Genomic DNA, 25,259 nt, shown 5'->3' with positions numbered 1-25,259 from the left:
GGTTTTAATGAAGTAGTGACTCGTTGCCATAGAGCTTTTTATAATGAATCTACTTAATAAAATATTTGTTTGCAGGGAGAAAAAAAGAATTTCCCCAAAACCAGAAAATCATTTTTTAAAGCAATTTTTCAAATTACAATGTTAAAGTCATCTCCAGCTCTGTAAAAGTATATGACATGAGATCTTTAAAATTTCACTGCATTTCAGGATTGTTCTTGAAAAGATACTCTGCCTGTAATTGAGAAAAAAGAAAAAAAAAGTCAACAATTTAGAATGTACTATAAATTTAGAATTTAGAATTAATAGTACATTAATTTGTACTATTAATGTTTACAATTTAAAAATGAAAGTGCACAAATTTTTCCTTTGAAATGAGTAACAAAAATCTTATTATAAAATGTGATGAAGGTTTTAGAGGCTATTTCCCAAATAACCAGACACACAATTTCTCTGTCTCAACTGGCTTTTCATTTAGATTTGGGTATATTTTATTTTCAAATTGATATTAAAAAAAAAAAAGCCTTCAATCTCTTACCAGAAAATCAACAGGATCATCGGGTCTGATCTTACAACACTCATTCAGACCTTGCATAAGCGTTGGCATAACGTGGGTCATTAAATAGTTTCTCAAGGGAATAGACTGGGCCTCCAGTAATTCTTTTTCTTCTCTTTTAACTTCCTCTAGTCGTTTACTCTACAAATAGAACATTCGGGGGTGCAATAAATAGATGGAAAAAGAAGAACGGTTTCATACGACTCACCCCAGAGTGCACTAGAAGTAGATGCTGCTATAAATGTTCATCATGTTATGATAAAGATGGTATTTCCAATTGACAGGGAAAATATGTAAACGGTGTTTTAACAACTGCCTAGTCATATAGAAAATAACAAACTGGACCCCTACTTCACTTCTTTTTTTCCAGCATGATTTATCTTTATTAATCACCCCTTTTGATCACTTTCTTTTCTTTTTTAACATCTTTATTGGAGTATAATTGCTTTACAATGGTGTGTTAGTTTCTGCTTTATAACAAAGTGAATCAGTTATACATATACATATGTTCCCATATCTCTTCCCTCTTGCGTCTCCCTCCCTCCCACCCTCCCTATCCCACCCCTCTAGGTGGTCACAAAGCACCAAGCTGATCTCCCTGTGCTATCCGGCTGCTTCCCACTAGCTATCTATTTTACCTTTGGTAGTGTATATACGTTCATGCCACTCTCTCACTTTGTCACAGCTTACCCTTCCCCCTCCCCATATCCTCAAGTCCATTCTCTAGTATGTTCACTTTCTTAATTACTTAGGCAATCCAGATCCCTCTAGGACAGGCAAAAAGATGACGATGATGATATGATGGTGATGATGGTGATGGTGATGATGATCCTACCTCACTTCTTAAACCAAAATAATTTCTAGCTGCCCAGATGAAGCAAAGTGAGAGAAAGAAAGAGAGAAAGAGAGAAAGAAAGAAAGGGAGGATGGAAGAAAGAAAGAAGGAAAGAAAGAGGAAGGAAGGAAGGAAGGAAGGATCACAGAATCATAGAAGTGCTAATAGGGACTTCCCTGGTGGTCCAGTGGTTAAGAATCCACCTGCCAATGCAGGGGACATGGGTTCGAGCCCTGGTTGGGGAAGATCCCACATGCCGCAGAGAAACTAAGCCTGCACGCCACAACTACTGAAGCCCGCGCACTCTAGAGCCTGTGCTCTGCAACAAGGGAGGAGCCACAGCAATGAGAAGCCCGCGCACCTCAATGAGGAGTAGCCCCCGCTCGCCGCAACTAGAGAAAGCCTGCGCGCAGCAACGAAGACCCAACGCAGCCACAGAAAAAAAAAAGTGCTAGTAGAAACTCTCGAAGGTATTGATCTGGTGGACTTGTGTTATGCTCAGCATACAGCCCCCCTCTCTCAGGACTAATAATTCCAGATTTCATTTAAGAAATCTCCCTTCTCAGTCTAGTGGATTGGGTGGGACTTAAGCCCATCAGTCCGGCCCACTCCTGGCCATGGACATTAGTTAAATGTGCAGCCAAAAGACAAGAAACAAGATAAAGATATAAAATACATATACTGCCTTAGGTAGAATAAATGCAAAGAGGGAAATTTATTTTTTTTGTTTTTGTGTTTTTTTGGCATGCAGGATCTTAGTTCCCCCACTAGGGAATTGAACCTGTGTCCCCTGCATTGGGAAACGAGGAGCCTTCACCATGGGGCCTCCAGGGAAGTCCCAAGAGGGAAATTTAAAAGTATAGAAAGGGATAGGACGTGTTATGCAGTGGGGCAGGTGTTGAAATTTTAAATATGGTGTCCAGGAAAGGCCTCATTAGAAAGATGACTTTTAGCAAAGACTTGAAGCAAGGGAAGAAGTTAATCACACAGATGGAACTTTATTTAAATGCACGGAGATATCAGAGGCAGCCAGGTCACAGAGGACCTTGGGGGCCACGGTAAGGAGTTTGGACTTTCATCGAACAGCGATGAACAGCCTGTGAAGACTTTAAACAGAGAATGGACGTGCTGAATCTGTATTTTTCTTTCTTTTGGCCCTGCCAAGAGGCATGTGGGATCTCCCCCGACGAGGGACGGAACCTGTGCCCCCTGCATTGGGAGCATGGAGTCTTAACCACTGGACTGCCAGGGAAGTCCAGATCTGTATTTTATTTTTTGTTTTTTTAAATAAATGTATTTAATTATTTATTTATTTTTGGCTGCTTTGGGTCTTTGTTGCTGCGCCGGGCTTTCTCTAGCTGCGGCGAGCGGGGGCTACTCTTTGTTGCAGTGCGCCATTTTCTCACTGCAGTGGCTTCTCTCGTTGCGGAGCAAGGGCTCTAGGCGTGCAGGCTCAGTAGTTGTGGTGCACGGGCTTAGTTGCTCCGTGGCATGTGGGATCTTCGCGGACCAGGGCTCAAACCCGTGTCCCCTGCGTTGGCAGGTGGATTCTTGACCACTGCACCACCAGGGAAGCCTAGATCTGTATTTTAGAAGGATCACCTGGCAGCAGCAGGGAAACAGACTGGAGATGGAGGGTGGAGCTGGGGAGACCAGCCGGAAGGTACCACATCATTCTGGCACCCTGGTCAGGAGAAGGGAGCCCTGCAGGTGGATGTGAGTGCTGTTTTAGGAGGCAGAATAGATAAGACTCAGTGATTTGGAGAAGAAGGGTAGAATGAGGCTGACCACCCAAGTTGGATGGGTAAATGGAGGAAAACCAAATGAAATCACCAGGTTGACAGGCAGCAAATGGCACACTTTTACAACGATGTGTATTGTTAATGCTATGTCAATGGCTAGTTGTTATTATCCTTGTTATTTACCCTAAGCAAAAGACCGGGGCATCTTTTAAAAAATGGTACATATGAAAGAAATTTTTAAAAAAGAAAAAAAATGGTACATATGACAAAACAAACAAAAACAAAAAAACAACAAAAATTTGTCTGGGGTATTTCCGTGACATTTCTCTATTAGCCGGATGGGAAGCGCGAGAGGCCGAAATGGTCTTGCCAGCCCCCAGCCCCCAGCCCCCACCCACTCCCCCGCCCCGACGCGTGTGCACACACTCACCCACTCCTCCCAGCGAGCGATCTTCTCTGCGGTCTCCGCAGCCTCCTTGTGCTGTCGCTCTGCCTCCTCCATGGCCTCCTTGGCCAGCCGTTCCTCAGCAGCCTTCCGCTCCTCTTCTGCCTTTTCTTCATCCGTTAAACCATAATTGCGAGGCTCCCCAATCTCTTTGATGAGCTGTTTGATAGCAAGTCTGTTCTGAGCGTCTTCGAGTCTTCCTACATCTTTAAAAACCAGAAGAGAGGAAGAGAGCAATACAGACATTTATAATCTGGTCCTGGGGCTTCCCTGGGGGCGCAGAGGTTAAGAATCCGCCTACCAGTGCTGGGGACACGGGCTCGAGCCCTGATCCGGGAAGATCCCACATGCCGCGGAGCAACTAAGCCCGTGCGCCACAACTACTGAGCCCACGTGCTGCAACCACTGAAGCCCACGTGCCTAGAGCCTGTGCTCTGCAACAAGAGAAGCCACCAATGAGAAGCCCGCGCACTGCAACTAGAGAAAGCCCGCGTGCAGCAAGGAAGACCCAATGCAGCCAAAAATAAATTTAAAAAATATATATAATCTGGTCCTGCCTGCAATCTATTCTGAGTCCATTTTTGGAAAAATTCTATTACTATTATCTTGTGATGGTAGATTGCGTAAATTACCATATGAGTGTTTCCTTTTCTAGTTACCAGCACAGTTTAGAATTTCTGGTCTCACTGGCAAATATCAGACTGGTCTCTGGGGGTCACAGGGAGCAAGACTGGGGCTCAGGTCTGAGCTGTGACGGTCGCCGCTGATTTGAGCGGATGGATGGGCGTGTGGACCTCCTCAAAAGGAATGAGTTCTCCACCCCGGGAAGCATTCAAGCAGAGACTGGGGCACTTCACTTGGGGGTTTCCACAGAAGGAAGTCCTGTACTTGGAGGCCGAGCTGGGTGACCTCCAGGTTTCTTTTGTTTTCTGTTTCTGAGAATCAATGATTCTGGGACACTTTTTTTTTTTTTTAATTTATTTTGGCCGCGTTGGGTCTTCATTGCTGCACATGGGCTTTCTCTAGTTGCAGCGAGCTGGGGCTACTCTTCGTGGCGGTGCGCGGGTTTCTCATTGTGTTAGCTTCTCTTGTTGCCGAGTATGGGCTCTAGGTGCGAGGGCTTCAGTAGTTGTGGCTCATGGGCTCTAGAGCACAGGCTCAGTAGTTGTAGCACACGGGCTTAGCTGATCCACGGCATGTGTGATCTTCCCGGACCAGGGATCGAACCCATGTTCCCTGCATTGGCAGACGGATTCTTAAGCACTGCACCACCAGGGAAGTCCTGATTCTGGGATTATTATTTTATTATTTTATTTTATTTTATTTTAATTTTTTGGCCGCACCACCCGGCATGCGGGATCTTAGTTCCCGGACCAGACCAGGGATCGAACCCATGCCCCCTGCAGTGGAAACACGGAGTCTTAACCACTGGATCACCAGGCAAATCCCTAGGATACATTTCCAATTCATAAAAAATTAACTGTTTCAGTTAGCCTACTTGAATAGAAAAATGTCCAAGCTCCAGAATACGTGACTAATGTCAATATTAAGACCAAAAGAAGGAGAAGGAAAAGGAGGGGGGAGGGCAGGGGAGGAGAGGAGGAGCTCTAAGCCTCCCAGGACTCCAGGATCCAGATGCTGTCTCAGCTGGTTCTGGGGGATGAAGAGAGGCCCCGGGAGGTCCCAAAGGTCAGCCTGGCTGCTAAGCTTCCACCAGGCTAGCAGTTTCTCACCCAACCCAAAGAAGAGGTGTCAAGACCCAGAAAATCAGAAAGGAAGTTCAGGGGCCCATCAAGCCAAGGGGAGGAGAAACAGCTACAACAGGTCGGATTTGGAGGCAGGGACAATGATGGTGGAGGTGAGGTTGATGAGAGATCATATTCACTGGATGCTTGCTGGGTGCTCAGCCCTGAGTTAAGTGTTTACAGGAAACAGGAGGAATGTGATGAAGAGCTATTTGATTTCTGAGTAGCTAAGGGGCCAGCTGGCTGGTCTTAAAGGCCAGGAGCGGCTCTGTGAAGAGCACCAGTGCCCTGCAATGCTAGGGGGACAGGACGCTGCCCCCGAGGACACTGGGGAAATGGCCCAAAGCAGCTGGCAGCAAACCACATATCTTTGAAGTGCCCTTTAAAAAATGCCAATTTGGGGGCTTCCCTGGTGGCGCAGTGGTTGAGAGTCCGCCTGCCGATGCAGGGGACACGGGTTCGTGTCCCGGTCCGGGAAGATCCCACATGCCGCAGAGCGGCTGGGCCTGTGAGCCATAGCCGCTGGGCCTGCGCGTCCGGAGCCTGTGCTCCGCAACAGGAGAGGCCACAGCAGTGAGAGGCCCACGTACCGCAAAAAAAAAAAAAAGCCAATTTGGTAAAAAATTAAAAAAAATAAAAGAAAAGAAAAAACACCAATTTGGTATCCAACTTCATAATATATCCGCATGTTTTCATATGACAATAACACCCGCCACACCACCAAATCCTCAAGTAGACAACTCCTCTGTCTTATCCTGTGACTTCCCAGGCCCCGGGCACACGGTTATACTGACCCGCCCTCCCCCAGCCCTATGAAAGCGTGCACGCAGTTGGCCGGGGGTCCTGACACTGGGCAGCCCTGCTCCACTTGCAGGTTATCCTTGAGTTTATTTCGTACCAATATGTATCGGATAGATTTCAAGTTCGTCAAAGTAGTTGAGGACAGTCTCATCTTCAGTGTTGATGTCCCGGTAGTTGCTCAGAGCCCGGAGGAACTGGCCCTGGCTGTAGTGGGTCCCCGCCACGATGCTCTCGGGGAGATTCATCACCCTCTCCTTGAGGAACTCATCTGAGGCATCCAGCGAACAAACGAATTCTGGAGAGAAGGAGAAGCTCGTGAGTTAACACCGTGACTGCGGAGCTTGCAAGCAGGTGCTGGTGGACGGGCCACTGCTCGACCGAATGTCTGGTTACCAGGTGGGATCTCCTGTCACGGCAAAGGGCCTGACAAGTTGGCCTTCTTGCTGCCTCTCATGGAGGACAGATGCATGCCGATCACCCATGTTTCCAGAGACCACACTGTGAAGCCCAATCAGTGGGCATTTTGTGAGATCTATTATTTTTCTTTCCCTTCCTTCCTCCCTTCCTTTCTCCTTTCCTTCCTTCCTTCTTCTTTTTATTTTAAATAAAAACAGCAGAAATTGTAAATGCAAATCTCTAATAACCCTATGATACCTGTCATCATCTTGCCACTTTTCCAGTACAATATCACAGGCTCCCAAAGAGACTCAAGGCTATAAGGGAAATGCCTTCATGGCTGATTCGCCAACTTAATAAAAATAGAGACTCCCCTGGGATTTTAATTTTCCATGAGTTGAGCTCTTCCCTCACATCATGCCATGGGCTATGAAACATCTATGGTCAGTAAAACATGGCCAATGCTTATCGAATATTTGATACACGGATCATATTAATGACAGTGATCATTTCACCCACCTGCAATTTTCTTTTAAACTGTAAAAGCAGCTGTTTCTCCAGCGCCTAGCACAAATTCAGTGGATATTTGTGGAGTGAATGAACGGATGAGTGAATAATTAAAGTGTAGACCTGTGTAGTAAGCTTTCTAGGCGAGTTACTGTCCTGAGCTGTTCTCAACAGGACCAGAGTGCCCTGGTGCCCAGATCAGTAACCAGGCGTGTCGAAAATAACTTGCTGCCCATAAGAGCCTGGCAAAGCTTGGGACTGATTTAATTTTTATTCTAAAATTGGATTGGTTTGCCACATAAAAATGCCATTCTCACTTAACTGCATTCTAATAAGCTTTCCTGAGTGGGTGAGAAAAATAAGTGTATCGGGTGGAGTCCATAGTGTGGTGCTGACCGGGGGCGTGGAACAAGTGTGAACTTCATCTGCTTCGTGTGAAAGCAAATAGTGAAAACAAAGGCTGAGGACAGAGCTCACGGAATAAGATCCTATAAACTCATAATCATTGTCTGATATTACCACTCTTCTGACCTATTTTACTTTAATTTCAATGCTCATCCTTCACCATTTGATTTGCACGAGTAGCTATATTTTTCAAAAGAAAGGAGACATCTGGAGCCCCACATGCTGGTACAGTACTTAAATTGAAATTATGTCAATAAATTCACCAGAAATTGAATCTATTTAAGCTCTATGATCTAAGACATGTAGATCAAAACTTAATAATTCTGTTCATAATCTAAGAATTTCATGATGTAGTACTGTATCTTTTTTTCCAGTGATTGGGGGGGATGGAAGATTCTAGTTAATAAAATATTGCCAATAATAAGTGATATATTTGGCTTCTAATTTTCAGAGTTTTAATATGATGAAACATATTTCCCACTAGATGATATATTCTTTAAAGTCCTTTCTCTTTTGTGATTCAGAAAGAACTTCAAGATTTTGCAGTGTCTCAAGATAATTATTCAGGACATCTACTGTCCTTGAACTGGCTGACTGTAGATAACAAGGAATAGATTTCTGCTTGGTGAGATTGTATACAACAAAGAGGTCTATCTGGAGCCATGTGAAAAATCTATGTCTTAACACATTTTTCCATATTCATCACATAGGTATAGCTTTAAAGTTGTCTCCTTCAACTAACAGATCTGAAAAGAATCAAAATGGATATAGGCGAACAGTGATAAAATGCAATGATTTGTCAATGAGAGATAATACCACCTAGGACTGAATTACTGTACAATCAAATGTTTCATCATTCAAATCAAGCACTGATGCTGATATTAAGCATGCTTTTTATTTTCTGTATCTTATGATGTTTTTTGCTTACAGACCTAGGGAGAGAATGCCTCTCCCAGGGCTACCTCTGAAGATAGTAAACAATTCACTTGAAATGAGAGCACGCCTCACATACGCAAGCCAACCACACCCTTTATATAACTCAGATAACAAGCCAATATTTCTCCTGCCTTAACTCATCCCAGGGCCAGGACCAGGCAACTAGAGACCAAAGCCCACTGCAACTACTCACACTAGTCAATCCTCTAAAAAAGCTGTTTACTCTGCCCTGCTTTGCCTTTCCCATGGAAACCCCAAGAAAGGCTGTGTCCTCGACTTTCCTCTGCCTCCTGACCAAGCCTGGTGCTTCCCCACGTGGCCCTGCATGGTTGCCACACTTCCTTCTCTGGGGAAATGTGAGTAATAAATTCTTCTTTCAATGGCATTAGCCTCACGTGTCTCAGTCACTGCCACAAACTAAAATCCCGCAGCACAAATGAGACAATGATCTGATTTCTTTCAGGAAGATAGAAAATAATGACAATTTCTAGAAAGAGGCTAATTGAAAAGAACAGACTAAACATTCCAAAGAGATTACATCTTAGACATGTTTGGACCGCATCCGACAGAGAGGGCAGCCCAGTGGATCAGGACTAAGAATAATGCACCATTTTACCTCCTGTGTTTCCATTTTCTTATCTTAGGGAGGGGTTTCATTCATTCTGGTTTTTGGAGGCAGTGGCATGAGAAGACCTGAGTTTGAATCCAAGCCCTGCCGTTTACCAGCGAAGCGGACCTGCATTAGTCTCTGGGCTTCAGGCTCTGGATCGAGTAAACATGGGAGTAATTCCTACCTCACAGGCTCGTGGAAAGGCTCAATAAGCTCCCATCTTGTGTGGTGCCTGGTGCATGACAGATGTTGGGTTGGGGTGAATTTTATCCAGCTGCCTCAGGGGGAACGGGAGGATTTACCACGGGGTTTGCAATGAATGACTGTCGCCCAGAAGTGATCAGCTCTCATAAACTGGACAGACCTGGTTATTTAGACTAATCAACTTTACTTTTTAACTTTTTCTGAGGCAAACACATAAATTAATAGGAAATCTAAGACAGCCCATTCCTCTGGCATTTCATGTTCCTGCCTCAGGCAAATGGTAAATATCCATCCCTGAGGATGACTGCTCTCTGATGGTCTCTGCTTCCAGAAGCTTCATCACAAGCTGTGCCTGGACCAGGGGCAGGAGAGGATTACAGCTGTGAACCGACTCTCCTGGGGACTTTGACACGGTGAGCAAGCAGGCCGTTCCGAGTCACAGCCTTGGGCTAAGTTCCTGAAAATAGCTGTTCTTATATTTACTATATGACCAAAACTTGATTAAACCTCATGCAAACTGATAAAAAAAGAAAAAAACCTTTAAAGTTCATGGCAAAGTCACAAGAAATGCCTGCTCAGCAAATCCTTTTTTGTGGAATAAGTTGTTTATATTTCTCTTTCAAGGGTATGTTGTGAAAGCTCTGTGTAAATATGTAATAGGATAAACTTGCTGTGGAGTTAGGGAACCTGCCCAGCCTCAATTCTGGATTCTTTTTTTTTTTTTTTTTTTTTTTTTGCTGTACGCAGGCCCCTCACTGCTGTGGCCTCTCCCGTTGCGGAGCACAGGCTCCGGACGCGCAGGCTCAGCGGCCATGACTCACGGGCCCAGCCTCTCCACGGCATGTGGGATCTTCCCGGACCGGGGCACGAACCCGCATCCCCTGCATCGGCAGGCGGACTCTCAACCACTGCGCCACCAAGGAAGCCCCAGTTCTGGATTCTGAATGTCCTCCAGAAAAGATTATGGCATGGCTAGCACCTGAAGCAGAACAGAAAGGAGGGGCAGTGATCTAGTCCCTGGGGGTCTTGCCAACTGACTCAGAAGCCGAGACACTGTACAGCACAGGGAATAGAGCCAATATTTTATAATAACTACAAATGGAGTATAATCTTTAAAAATTGTGAATGACTATGTTGTACACCTGAAACTTATATAATATTGTAAATTAACTATACCTCAATTTTTTTTAAATACAGAAAAAAAAAAGTCAGGGCACCAACAGATTGGCTAATCTTTTGCTCTCTTACAGGAAGGAACAGCAGAAATGAATGCTCTCAAAGGGACTTCTGTCCATTTCAGAATTTTAATATCCCTGATATTTACCCCCAGTGAATTCTTTAGTTTGGAAGTTTGATTTTAAGTGTATCGTTTTACTTTGTTCCTAAAACAAACAAACAAAGCTATTTTATTCACATCAAAAGGATTGTTTTGGTACAAAAGAGATATCAAATGGCATTCCTTTAAATATGACCTTGGAGAAGTCTTTTAAACTTACCAGGTATGATTAATTTATCAAAGGGAAACCTTTTGCCTCTGGCTTCTTCCTCTTCCTCTTCCTCTTCTTCTGGTAAAACAAAATATACATCGTCAAGTTTATTACATATTATTACTAAGGATTGTGCAAAAAAATTTAAATACTTTGGGACTTCCCTGGTGGTCCAGTGGTTAAGACTCCGCACTCCCAATGCAGGGGGCCTAGGTCGATCTCTGGTTGGAGAACTAGATCTTGCGTGCATGCCGTAACTAAGAAGTCTGCATGCTGCAACTAAGAACCGGCCCAGCCAATAAATAAATAAATAAATAAAATTATTTTTAAAATAATTAAATATTTTAACTCGTAGTCACTACTGAAAACTAGCCATAACTAGGAAAGCCTGCATTTTAGGTATAGTCGCTCCGATTTTTTTGTTTATTTTAATTGTGACTACTGTTACTCTGAACGATAAAGCTGTGACTTATTTGAATGTAAACATTCAAAATAAAGGTAACGCCCACACTTACGGTTGAACAGGTCTTTGGCTTGATCATAGGTCTTTGGGAATCCATCCAAAATGTAACCTTGATTCTTGCAAGGCATGGATTTTAGTTTTTCTTTTATAAATCTAATTATATATTCATCTTCTAGTCGACCTAATAAAAAGAAAAACAATATTACTGTGCAGTCACATTCTACCTAACGAAATTGAGTTATCTGTAGTGAGGTGGATGGGCCTAGAGTCTGTCATACGGAGTGAAGTGAGTCAGAAGGAGAAAGACAAATACCATATGCTAACACATATATATGGAATCTAAAAAAAAAAAATGGTCATGAAGAACCTAGGGGCAAGACGGGAAAAAAGGTGCAGACCTACTCGAGAATGGACTTGAGGATACGGGGAGGGGGAAGGGTAAGCAGGGACAAAGTGAGAGAGTGGCATGGACATATATACACTACCAAACGTGAAATAGGTAGCTAGTGGGAAGCAGCCACATAGCACAGGGAGATCAGCTCGGTGCTTTGTGACCACCTAGAGGGGTGGGATAGGGAGGGTGGGAGGGAAGGAGATGCAAGAGGGAAGAGACATGGGGACATATGTATATGTATAACTGATTCACTTTGTTATAAAGCAGAAACTAACACACCATTGTAAAGCAATTATACTCCAATAAAGATGTTAAAAAAATTTAAAAAGTAAAGTGATCTCAAAAATTCTTGTGTAGTCAAAATTACTATTGAAAATCTCTTATTTTTGCATTAAAGTGAAAAATATGTGGTTTTGTATTTTGAGCACAACACATGAACTCTCATGCCCAATAAAGTAGGAGAACCCAGTGAGCGTGTCTGCAAGAAAGAACAGAATCGGATGCTTATGTCTGCGCTTCCAGAATGTTCTTCCGTGGTCACAAATTTTGGTTGAAGTTGAATGAGGAGTAATTGGAGGAATCCAGGGTGTTCTCACTTGCCAACAGGATTTACTCAATTCTGTTTTGATATATGCTTCTATAACCTTAATACGTGATAATAAATGTTTCTGTTGTGAGAATTCAGTGGGATAGTATTCATGCATGCTGATGCCACAAGATTTATTTTCATTTTTTATTTTGGCTGCACCGGACGGCTTGTGGGATCTTAGTTCCCCGACCAGGGATCAAACCATGGCCCTCGGGCAGTGAAACCCCAGAGTCCTAATCACTGGACCGTCAGGGAATTCCCTACACACAATTTATTAATAGTAGGTGCCCAATAAATATTTGCTACATTTGAATAAGAATCAACCTTGATCTTGACCCTTAAAGGCACTGTTCTCTTTAAGGCTGCAGAAAGGAGCGTGGCCCCCTCTTCCCTGCCTTTTCCAGTGGGCATTGCAGACCTTCACCCCACTGGACAGTTCCCTCTCCAGCCATGGGCACAGGGTTCCTTCAGCTGCTTGGGCGGGGGCTGAGGATGGAGGAGTTTGTTCTAAAACTATCACAGTGTTTCCAAGACAATATGATGTAACTCCTCCAAAATATTCATCTATCATGTAATTGTTGAACAGCTATCATTTCCAAGACACAGCCCTGCCCTTACATGGCTTAATGTATACATTACAGTAATACAAGCTTGACGAGTTTGAGAAATTGATCTCCAAAGCTCTTTCTAGGGTAGCACTATACTTTCAGTTTATCGGTGGGTCTACAATATAAAATAATTCGGGGTCTCTTTTTATTACTCTGTTAATGACAGTAAAATGATCTAATTAAAACACCTCTCCTTTCTTCTACCTTTCATTGCCACACGAATCATTAGGCAGTAACTGATTCAGAAAATAATTGTGTCTTTCAGAAATTTAAATATTATGGCAGAGACAAAAAAATAATCAAAGGTGTTATTTAACATAATGAAATTCCTCGAAATGATTTGATGTTACTTCTCAGTAAGGTTCAAAATGCTGTAAAGAAATAAAGTCACATTCTTTTCTTGTTTTTTTTTTTCCGCCGCGCAGTGCATGCGAGATCTTAGTTCCCCGACCAGGAATCAAACCCATGCCCCCTGCAGTGGAAGCGCAGAGTCCTAACCACTGGACCTCCAGGGAAGTCCCTAAACCCATGTTTAAAAGATGTCAAGGGGGGACTTCCCTGATGGTCCAGTGGTTAAGAATCCGGCTTCCAATGCAAGGGATGCAGGTTCGATCCCTGGTCTGGGAACTAAGCTCCCACATGCCATGGGGCAACTGAGCCCGCACCCCACAACTAGAGAGCCTGTGTGCCGCAACTACTGAACCCATGCGCTCTGGAGCCCATGTGCCGCAACTACTGAGCCCTACTGAGGGATACACTGATATCAAAAGACAATTTTTATTTAAACATTCTATCTTCAATTTTCAAAAGCTTCGTTGGTAAGGAAAGGCACATACTCGGAAATCTAGCTTCGGCCCCCTCCAAGGCATCCTTTGGTTTATTTCAGGCAGTGAGCTTTGCCATTCATTTCTGTTTGTTTTAGAACTAAGTGTTCGTTATGCCAGAAGGGAGTTTGAGAGCCAGTTTATGATAACTATGGAATGAGTACGCAAAGGGCCAAGCCCAAGCGCCTTTTTCTAGAGAACTGTGACCTCCTGGAGATACACTCGTGATCTTGGCCGGTGGCGTTGAGCATCTCGGAAGGGGATGGTCACTTCTGTTTTAAAGTGAATGAGCACAGCCCTGCTGGATGGCCTTTACAACACCACACTGCTTCTTCTTCTTTTTTTTAAATTTTAAGTCTGCCTTTCAAATAACAGTAATGTTTAAAATGCTAATATTAATGCATATTCATAAATTACTAAAACTTAGTTTAAAAACAGGTAGCTGCAACCAAGGTTTTTAAAATAATCCATACACAGTAGAGACACTACGCTATCAACATAAAAGTTGATACATTTACATACATCACCCTCCCCAACTTTTCATTTTCAAACTCACAGAAAAGTTGAAAGACTAGTTCAATGATCACCTGGAATCCCACCAACCAGTGGGATTCTGTGCATTCTAGTGCATTCACCGAGTCCCTAGTTTGGCTGACCGGTCAGGGGCCGACGGGAGTGGAATCATGAATAGAAAAGGATACGGAGGTGTCTCACTGTGGGATTGTGAGATCTGTCTTGCTGGAATCCTTAGAATCACATGATAACACATTGGTTCACGTGAGGGAGAAGTGTGCTAACCTCTGCATCCTCGTTCTGTGAAATTTCTACATAGGTTAATGCCATGGGTTCACAGGTGTTATTTTGTTTAAACATGACCTGGGTCCGCGTTTCTAGTTTCAGGTAAACATGAATAGGAAGGAGTTTGGGACAAACTTGAAGAAAAAAGTACTTTCCTAAGGTTAAAGGGGACTGACTGCACCATCGCCCTCTTGTAGGAAGTGGGTGGGAGGGCATACTGACAGTAGGCAGGTTTGTCTCCCTCCCCGTTCCCCTCGGAAGACAGAGGCTGCTGACCCAGTTTGGCCTCTCTTGCATCTGTGGGAAGAACAGACTCTGCTGCCAAGGACAGGCCCTTCTTGAACTTGGGTGACGCAGTGACTGCTCTCAGCCATAATTCTTGTTCTGTGTGGTCACCTCCCTGGACGTGAAAAGAGCCCAGTCAGTACTTCACATCATCCTGTTACACAAAGTCCTTGGATAAGGCTTTTGGGTCCTTGCAGAGACCAGTTATATGTTCCTGTCAGTAAATGCTGTCCTGTGTTTGTTTCTGGCCCTACGCCCCAGGCTTACAGCGTATGTACACATGGCCATGTTCACCTGTGGATTCCTAAAACTCCCAGTCCCCTGCCCTTTCATGTGGCCTTGCCAGACTTCCTTCCACAGGTGTCCTCACAATGGAGTGTCTTCTTTTGTTTTTTTCCCCTCTCCCAAAAGGTAGGAGCCAGGATGCTATTAAACTCTAAAACCAAGATAGTGATTCCCCAGTGTCACAGGCGAGGCAGGGGCAGTGTCATATCTCAAAGTGTTGATCTGCGTTTTCTGTGTACATTTTCCTCTGGGCCATTGCTCTGGGATTCCAAATTCCATCTCCTCCTGGCCCAGCCCACACCAAAGCAGAAACCCAGACTCAGATGATGAGCTGGTTTAAGTGAATGCTCAGTGTATACAGACAAAAACATTTCCTCCACCCCATAAACTAGATTGGAGTGGCCTGGGGGAAGGAGAGGAAAAGGGGTAAACAGGACTTCAGAGGAGGGTGTGAAGGGATTACTCCTGAGGAAGAGCAGCTGGGTCTAAGACTATGCCTGGAGGGACAAAGGGTGGGGTGCCAGAAGACCCGAGGGGGAGGGCGGTCCAGAGCGGGGCCCCAGGGGAATGCAGTGGGCGGTCCTCAGGGGGAGGGCCAGTTTGTACCTCTGTCCTTCTTCCCTGACCCCGACTGGCCCCAGCTCAACCCTGGAGGATCAGAGACAGCCACCAGCAAGATGGGAGAAGTAAGAGGCAGGATGGGAGGGGGGGAAATTCTCCATTGAGTCAGAGTACAAACTTGCTTACACGTTGGACTGGTTTATAGCCAATGCCAGTATTACCAGTTTGATGGAGGTTCTCAACTATCTAGGTGTAAAAATGAAATGGTTTTATTTTTCTCATAACTGCTGCTGACTGCTTTCCTGATGGGTGGCAAGCTCCCTTAAAGACATCTCAGTTCAAAACTTAGTTTGTGATTATGTGATTGGAATGGACTTCTGAAAGCATGAATAAACAGAGAGCCCACTTACTTATTATCTAAGAGCTGCAGTGGGACCAGCCTGAAATTCCATCCAAGGGTGGGGAAAGAATGAGTCCAGAGTTTGAGTTTAAAGGGACACCATACTGGGATGCATGTGTTCAACAAACTGGTTCAAATTACCCCGTGGGCAAGAATATTTTTCTATTTATTTGTATTTCTTCCTGAATGAATTAATTATTGGTCCGAGTTATTCATCCATTTTTTTTGTCTCTTCAGGATTTAATGATTTTCTAATTAGTTTGCCTGAGCGTTTTATGCATGAAGGCTATTAACTCTTTGTCATATTGGTGGCAAATACTTTTTCCTGATTTGCCCTTTGCCTTTTTTTTTTTTTTTTGCGGTACGCGGGCCTCTCACTGCTGCGGCCCCTCCCGTTGCGGAGCACAGGCTCCGGACGCGCAGGCTCGGGGGCCATGGCTCACGGGCCCAGCCGCCCCGCGGCATGTGGGATCTTCCCGGACCGGGGCACGAACCCGTGTCCCCTGCATCGGCAGGCGGACTCTCAACCACTGCGCCACCAGGGAAGCCCGCCCTTTGCCTTTTAATTAATGTTTTTTGATGCTTTATAAATATTTATGACTACACATTTGATTGTTTTAAAACTTAGGTAATTCTTTCCCATCTTATAACCAATAGTCAACAAAATGTTAATGGGGGGGCTTCCCTGGTGGCGCAGTGGTTGAGAGTCCGCCTGCCGATGCAGGGGACACGGGTTCGTGCCCCGGTCCGGGAAGATCCCACATGCCGCGGGGCGGCTGGGCCCGTGAGCCATGGCCCCCGAGCCTGCGCGTCCGGAGCCTGTGCTCCGCAACGGGAGGGGCCGCAGCAGTGAGAGGCCCGCGTACCGCAAAAAAAAAAAAAAAAAAAAAATGTTAATGGGGATTTTTTCCCCCAGGGTTGAGATAGTGAATGATTTTGTGTGTGTGTGTGTGTGTGGTTGTTATAATTTCTCTACTTTACTTTTAATAGCAAACAAGTCGTTTTTTATAACAAGGAAATCAATCCCACCGTTACAAAAGCAGTGCAGCCGTGTGCTGTGCGGTTACCTGCGTTCTGCTCCAGGCTTTCCCTGATGCCATCCAATAGCTCCTGAGCATCCTCTATGGTCTCCGCTTCCTCCTCCTCTTCACCTTCTTCTTCTCCTTCCCCTACATGCTTAGGTGTAATGATCGCCTCCTACATACCACAGGGATATTCAAATCAGATGATGCCCTGCATTGATTGGCTGCTCGTAAATCATCTGGTGAGTGATCCTGGAAAAGGCTGGTACCCAAACAGGGGAGGTGCTCAAGGGCAGCTGTGCAAAAGTGGTCAGGATGCGTCTATCTACGAAGACAGATAAGAGCCTTGGGGCGTTTCTTACTCTATTTTAGGAGAATAATCTATTTCTGTGCTAACGCCAGAACTACTTAAGAATCAACACTTTTCTAGGAATTCCCTGGCGGTCCAGTGGTTAGGACTCCGAGCTTCCACTGCAGGGGGCCCAGGTTGGATCCCTGGTCGGGGAACTAATCCTAATCCTGCAAGCTGCAGCCAAAAAACAAACAAACAAAAAAGAATCAACACTTTTCCAAGTATCAGGTTGGATCTTACTTGGGGGACACAACATTTTGTAGAAATCAAGACTTTTAATAATCACCTTTGGAAATGTACCTCAGTACCTACCATTCCCAATAAAATGATAAAAAGCAGCTATCTGGGGAGAAGGAGGGACAGCAGAGCACAGAGACTTTTCAGGGCAGGGAAAACTACTCTGTATGATACTATAATGGTGGACACATTTCATTATACATTTGTCCAAATCCATAGAATGTACAACAGCAAGAGTGAACCCTAATGTCAACTACAGACTTTAGGTGATATGGTATGTGAATGTAAGTTCATCGATGTAACAAATGCGCCACTCTGGTGGGGTTTAATGATAATGGGGGAGGCTGCCTGTGCAAGGGGTAGGGGATGTAGGGGAAATCTCTGTACCTTCCTCTCAACTTTGCTGTGAACCTAAAACTGCACTAAGAAAATAGTCTTTTTTTTTTAAGCTGTTGATAAACGGTCTGATAATACCCTGAGAAACATACATCAAGAATAAAAAAAACCTGGGTATATATCCAAAAAAAACAAAAACACTAATTCAAAAAGATATGTGCACCCCAAAGTTCATAGCAGCATTATTTACAGTAGCCAAATTATGGAAGCAGACTAACTGTCCATCAACAGATAAATGGATAAACAAGATATGGTGTGTATATATATATATATACACACACACACACACATACACATACATACAATGGAACACCACTCAGCCATAAAAAGGAATGAAATGTTGCCATTTGCAGCAACATGGATGGACTTGGAGTGTACTATGCTAAGTGAAATAAGTCAGACAAAGACAAATACTGTATGATATCACTTATATGTGGAATCTAAAAAATACAACTAGTGGGGCTTCCCTGGTGGTGCACTGGTTGAGAGTCCGCCTGCCGATGCAGGGGACGCGGGTTCGTGCTCCGGTCCGGGAAGATCCCACATCCCGCAGAGCGGCTGGGCCCGTGAGCCATGGCCGCTGAGCCTGCGCGTCCGGAGCCTGTGCTCCGCAGCGGGAGGGGCCACAAAAGTGAGAGGCCCATGTACCGGAAAAAAAAAAACAAACTAGTGTATATAACAAAAAGGAAGCAGACTCACAGATGTAGAGGACATACTAGTGGTTACTGGTGAGGAGACGGAAGGGGAAATGGGCTAGGTAGGGGGCAGGGGATTAAGAGGTACAAACTATTAGGTATAAAATAAACTACAATAAGGATATATTGTACAACATGGGGAATGTAGACAATGCGTTTTAATAACTATAAATGGAGTATAAGCTTTAAAAATTGTGAATCACTACACTGTACACCTGTAAGTTATGTAATATTGTACATCAACTATACTTCAATTAAAAAGAAAAGAATAAAGAAACAAATGAAAATGTTCCAGTCAATAGAGAGAATGCAAGATATATTTTGAGCAATAGCTGGAGAAAGACTAAATTTTAAGGGTGACCCATGAAAGACGCTTCCAGAGGAAAAGCCATGTGGTTTTCTGTGTTTTCATAATGGAGCCAACAACAAAATCCAATTAAAATAACAAATCTCTTTGTAGGATATGCCATGGAAAATTAGTGATTTCTTAATTATGAGTAAGACAAAGCACTTTTAAAATATAAAAATTCACAGTAAAGTAGTCAAAAGTGTTACCAGTTTTGCTATGGCTTCGGAAATGACATCCTTCAATTTAATGTGATGCAGTTTGTAGTATTTGGACAACACTTCAGCGATGCTGGATTTTCCCACAGCAGGAGGACCAAGAATGCAAATCTTGATGGGCTAAAAGAGGAGAATAAGCGTCATACAGGGAGCTCTGAACCATCTGTAGCTAGACAGTGTTCTTTATTTCAAGGGTCGCGGCCCTTTTAAGTCTCGGGATCCTGCAGGCTGACTCTCACTCCTCCATCAAGACCCCAGAGTCACTTCCTCCTGGTGTTTAATGAGCATCCACTACGTGCCCTGAGCTGGGCACGGGGCACGGGGCACACGACACTCAGCAGGATGTGAACCAAGTACTCAAGCATCACATGCTACCAGTTTCATCTTTGTGGTGCTACTCCTGTAAAGGCAGCAGAGAAATAGAATTTCTGGTCCACTATACAGGGTGCTTAATTTACTGCCTGATGAACATTGTTTCTGGACTAAACTTGGTCTTTAATTAAACTTTTCCTTTTAAAAACAGTTAATTAAAAAAAAATAGGGCTTCCCTGGTGGCACAGTGGTTGAGAGTCCGCCTGCCAATGCAGGGGACACGGGTTCGTGCCCCCCGTCCGGGAAGATCCCACATGCCGCGGAGCGGCTGGGCCCGTGAGCCATGGCCGCTGAGCCTGCACGTCTGGAGCCTGTGCTCCGCAACGGGAGAGGCCACAACAGTGAGGGGCCTGCATAATGCAAAAAATAAATAAATTAATTAATTAAAATAAAAAAAAATAATAACAAAATAAATGAAAACAGTTAATTTATCCTAGTTTTTAAAAATACACTCATTTTTTAAAATTTTATTTTTTATTAGTTATCTATCTTATACATATTAGTGTATATATGTCAATCCCAATCTCCCAGTTCATCCCACCACCACCACCCCACCCCTGAACCCCCTGCTTTCCCACCCTTGGTGTCCATACGTTTGTTCTCTACATCTGAAAAATACACTCATTTTTAAAAAAAGTTTCTAGAAGCTCATCACATTCATAACTGGTGAGCAAATGTTTGTTTATTTCTAATAGAAATAAAAACATCAGTGACAAATAGTCATTTCTTTCAAAATGGTCCAAACAGTTGTGAAACTAAAGCCTGGTATTTTGCAAGGCAAATTTTTTAAATTTTAAATTAAAAAAAATTTTTATTTAAATCATGCCATTGAAAAGCATTTCCATGGGCAGAGTGTCCATGTGCTTAAAGACTACATAATTTCATGCACAGAGTTGGTTATTGTTATTATTACTACTATCATTATTATTAATACTACTACTATTGTTATTATTACTATTTGTCAGATGAGGCAGCCAAGGCTGTGAAGGGAGTGAGCAGGGCTACTGCAGTGGTACTGGGTAAGGCGTGGTGGACGTGAATGACCCTGTCTGCTTAGGGACAGGCTCTCTCAGGGTGATGGCAATGACCAAGATGGCAGGCAGTGGAGGGTGGCAGCGGTCAGGAGAGCATCTCTGGAGCTGAGTCTTGATGGACAGGGCTGGGCTCCGAGGTAGGCATGGTGCAGTCACCAAGGCCTGTTGTCCAGCTGTCAACTGGGCAGGTTCATGCGCCTTGTTTCATCCACACACCAAGGGCGGATCTGTCTCCTGGGGTAAGCTCACCTCATCCGGGTACAAAACCAGAATGGTAGTTTATTCAGTTATAATGAGAAGTAGGGTTGCCACTGAACTCAGAACACTCCAAGTGCACGTGTCTGGCACATTTACCCCTCAAGGCAGACACGTTTAGAAAGTAGCTTGATGAGCTTTGATCAGACCAAGGAGAGTTGGATGGATGGACTGTTGAATGGTATTAGGTCAAGGTGATTGGATGCACCTGTCTCTGCACAGGGATGACTTTGCCTTGCTAAAGGAACTGGAGTTGTGGAGGCCCTTGGCTTGAGGCTCCATCTTGCTGGATGTCGCTGGTGTGGCACTGTCTACATTGTCCTTGGTCGTGTTTCCTGTTATATGCTGCCAAGCTGACCAATGCCCCCAGGGATGGATAGACTCAGTTTAATTTTTAGATATGCTTACTCCTTCTATCATGTCCTGTCCAGTTTTGCTAATCAGGAACCGTATGGTCTCTTTAAGGTGTCTTGTCCCGTCTCTACTCTGACTGGGTGTTGTTTTACGTTGACCCACAAACGACAATACTAGTCTAACCTCTCAGGTTGCTCTGTGCCTCGGGACAGCCTCCAAGTAGAGCCGTCGTGGGTGTCTCAGATGCTTAAAAGGATCATTGTTTCTTTTTTTTTTTAATTTTTAAAAAAACTTTTTGGCTGTGCCACACAGCATGTGGGATCTTAGTTCTCCAGTCAGGCATCAAACCCGCGCCCCCTACAGTGGAAGCGCTGGAAGCGCAGAGTCTTAACCACTGAACCACCAGGGAAGTCTCCAATCATTGTTTCTTTTGTAAAGTGGTACATCTTTTTTTTTTTTTTAATTACTTAAAATTTTTAAAAAATTTTTTCTTTCTAGGTTTTAAAGTGGCACATCTTTTACTGATTCTCAACAAGGCATGCTTTTCAGGCGAATATTGTTCTTAGGATACAATGGCAACTCTACTTGCTTTTATGCAGTATTTCCATGCACGATGGCAATTCAACTATGATGGCACCTGTCACTCATAGACTATAGCTTTCAAAATGCCTTCTCATGTCACATTTACTCTCATCTTTGGAATGCCTCCCTGGGATAAATCCAAAGATGTGGGCAAGTGATGCATTTACCTGATTTCAGAGACGGGCGTGTGGAGGCTCCCATAGTAAGGCCATTCTAGCTAAGTTGGCATCTTAGCTAATTTGAATCCCTGACTAGCTGTGTGACCTTGAAGAAACTGCTCCGTCTTCTGAGCCTTGGCTTCCTCGTCTAGATATGTAGATAAGAATATCTACGAAAAGTTGTGGTGATTAAAATGACTGGCAAATCCCGTGGCCAACAAGAAAAGATCAAAGTAATCATCAGGGGGCTTCCCTGGTGGTGCAGTGGTTGGGAGTCCGCCTGCCAATGCAGGGGACATGGGTTTGTGCCCCGGTCCGGGAAGATCCCACATGCTGCAGAGCAGCTGGGCGCGTGAGCCATGGCCGCTGAGCCTGCGCGTCTAGAGCCTGTGCTCCGCAACGGGAGAGGCCACAACAGTGAGAGGTCCTCGTACAGCAAAAAAAAAAAAAAAAAAAAAGTAATCATCAGACATCCCCGCCTCCTACCTACCCTTTTCCAGACGTATACCCGGGGTGAAACAGGCAGGCCAGTAAGGTACCAGACATTTTCCCTTATAGGGACAACTCTGTGACCATCGGTCTGGGGCTTCCTATCATGTTCAGTTTGTGTCTAGCATAACAACCATCTCTGTCAACTTAAAATTTTTTAATATTCAATTGGCAAGTATCACTAGAATATAGAGGTAGATTTTTTTGGCCTGGGCAAGAGGTCAAATTTGAAAAAGAACTTGAGGGAATTCCCTGGCGGTCCAGTGGTTAGGACTCCACGTTTTCACTGCAGGGGGCACGGGTTTGATCCCTGGTTGGGGAATTAGGATCCCGCAAGCTGCGTGGTGTGGCCAAAAAAAAAAAAAAAAAAAGATTGAAAAAGAACTTGAATTTAGAAATTCAGACGCTTGAAAAAGTACTTTCATTGGTGTAATTACACCCAAAGTTTCGTTTACTTTCCTTAAATCAGAAGCTTACACAGGAAGTGGTTATAGTTACCAATAATCTTCTGCTTTGCTTGTACTCTTTGAGGATACCGTTGATATTTTCCACAAATCCTGCTTGGGCGAACCATCGAATGTTAAAATTTTCCTTCACAAAGAGTGTCTCCATTCTCAAATTGACCAGTAAATGGTCAATGTCTTCTTGCTAAGAGATAAAGGAACATTAGAGATTTGTCCTTTTTTTTTTTCCCACTTGAGAGTTATAACAAACCCAAATCACTGAAGTTACTGAAGAAAAAAATATGAACACATTCACTAAAGATGGCCGTCAACTAAGGCAGCTCTAAGTTTTGACAGAGCACCTGCTGTGAGACTCTGTGACCCTAAACTTCCCTCACATCTGCTCTCTTGTGACGGGCAGCATCCTAGCTGGTACAGTGACACAAGCAACTCAAAGAGTAGGGAGATACTAGAAGCCCAAGTGGAAGGTCTCCTTATTCCTTTTTTTTTTTTTTTTTTACAAATTTTAATACTACCTATTTTTTGAGTAGTGCAATCACACGGTTCAAAATCCAAAAGAACAAAAAGTATAGGGGAAACTTATACACACTACCATATATAAAATAGATAACCAACAAGGTTATCTTCCCTGTGTATAGCACAGGGAACTCTACTCAGTATTTTGTAATAACCTATAAGGGAAAAGAATCTGGAAAAAAAATATATATATGTATAACTGAATCACTTTGCTGTACACCTGAAACTAACACAACATTGGAAATCAACTATACTTCAATTAAAAAGAAAAGTAGAGGGGAAAGCACTCCCTTTGGTCCCCATCACCACCCACCCAGCTCTGCTCCTCAGAGGCAACCAATGATATCAGTTCCTTCAGAAACATGTTCCAATACACCGTTTTGTTGCAATTTATTCCTAAAAATATTATATTCTAAAACAAGCTGGAGGAATGCGCTGTATGGCTAAAACTGTACTTTCGTTGCTGCTGTGATGGAATCAGAAATTCAGCCTCCTGTTTGAATTTTTGAAAGAGGCCAAAGAGAGCAACACTCAGTGCTTGTATAGCATTTTACACATCAGAGAGCTTTCAAATACATTTTCTGACCACAACCTCTGAGGGTTTTTCAAAAAAAGAAAAAACAAAAACCAACAGGCTCACAGAGGTGAAGAGGAAGTTGCGATAGCTAAGACGGCCAGCTGTGCAGGAGGTGGTGAAATGAACTTGGAAGCCAGGTCTTCTGACTCCAAATCCCTCAAGAACCAACACCTTTAGGACAAGAGTAGAAAAAAAGAATCTCTTATATACTAACTGTTAAGTCCTTGGTTAGGAAAGCATTTTCTTTGGGTACTTTCTGGATTTTCCCAGGGCCAGTACTTTTACTGATGCACTGTTAGAGAAACATAGAAATATTATTTGGTTGACCTGTAAGATTTCAATATAAAATTTCTCAAATGAATATAAACATAACTGAATACAAAAAAAAAAAAATTTGCAAAGCAACGGGGGAGAGCACTGAGGGTATTCACTGGTGTATTTGTTCCACACGTAGTTAAAGAGCACAGAGATGAATAAGGCCCGATCTCTGCCCTCAGGGAGCCCCCAGTCTGAAAAGGGAGAGACAGATGCTTGTGTGTATTGTCTGATCTAGGCGTCTGGAAAAGAGGGTCTTGCCCATGGCGGAGGCGGGGTGGAGCCAGGAGGGTGCAGAGGAAGATGTCTGAGCCGAATCTTAAGAATTAGTAGGGGTGGCCAAGGAAAGGGCGAGAGAAGGCCGCACTGGCTGGGCCAGCTGGGCCATAAGGTGATAGGTGGCTTTAGTCAGAGCAGCCCAGATAGGAAAGGGGGCCCTCAGAGACCCAGAGTTCCTGGAAGCCGCCAGTAGGTTTGGTGAACTTGACCATATGAGTACTTTGGGGAACAATTCACAGATAGATTTTAGTATCGCGGTGTGTGATTTGTGTGTGTGTGAGTCCTACAGTGGACTTTTTTTGCTCCCCTCTGTGCATATACTGGAGAAAAAAACACTGTGGTTGTAATTTCCCAATACATATACTGCAGATACAAATAGCAAGCTTGGGTTTAAGGATATTGTATTTTAGGAGTCCCCGGTCTTGTTAGCACTCCTGATTCCATAATTATAATACTTTGGCGGGGTGGGGGGGTGGGTAAAATGATTTAAGAGATGCCATCCAGTCTGACTGGGACGACATGGCTATACCTTGACAAAGTCTTCCAGAGTATGAACTGACTCGTCCACAGCCACCAGGTAACGGAACTTTGGCACGTGGTCTATGATGTTCTGTATCACTCTGCAGACCGCCAGGGAACATCGCCCCCAGAGGGAATAAACAAAGGAGATATAGTAAATAGAATTCAGTGGATGCCACCCCCACGGACCAGATGCCAGGTTTGGT

The 25,259-nt window shown here is 43.9% G+C and overlaps 1 protein-coding gene across 4 annotated transcripts in view; it reads right to left on the bottom strand.

Moving 5' to 3' along the window:
* AK7 (adenylate kinase 7) overlaps positions 1-25,259 on the bottom strand; it is a 55,133-nt gene continuing 29,874 nt past the window's right edge. The window contains exons 8-18 of one of the 4 annotated variants that reach the window (XM_029238703.1): positions 25,064-25,154; positions 24,155-24,232; positions 22,882-23,031; positions 19,131-19,259; positions 16,941-17,070; positions 11,182-11,310; positions 10,676-10,744; positions 6,219-6,416; positions 3,561-3,781; positions 536-694; positions 1-232 (exon numbers count right to left, since the gene is read on the bottom strand). In XM_029238703.1, the coding sequence (XP_029094536.1) occupies positions 194-232; positions 536-694; positions 3,561-3,781; positions 6,219-6,416; positions 10,676-10,744; positions 11,182-11,310; positions 16,941-17,070; positions 19,131-19,259; positions 22,882-23,031; positions 24,155-24,232; positions 25,064-25,154 (1,393 nt within the window). In that variant the 3' untranslated portion in view covers positions 1-193. The remainder of the gene's footprint in view (positions 233-535; positions 695-3,560; positions 3,782-6,218; positions 6,417-10,675; positions 10,745-11,181; positions 11,311-16,940; positions 17,071-19,130; positions 19,260-22,881; positions 23,032-24,154; positions 24,233-25,063; positions 25,155-25,259) is intronic. The other 3 variants (XM_029238704.1, XM_029238705.1, XM_029238706.1) reach the window with 3 other exon arrangements.

This window comes from Monodon monoceros, unplaced genomic scaffold, assembly GCF_005190385.1.
Source record: "Monodon monoceros isolate NGI ecotype Baffin Bay Population unplaced genomic scaffold, NGI_Narwhal_1 Super_Scaffold_21, whole genome shotgun sequence".
Classification (NCBI taxonomy): domain Eukaryota; kingdom Metazoa; phylum Chordata; class Mammalia; order Artiodactyla; family Monodontidae; genus Monodon; species Monodon monoceros.
The sequence above is the reverse complement of the archived record's forward strand: the minus strand, read 5'-3'. Positions and strand labels throughout refer to the sequence as shown.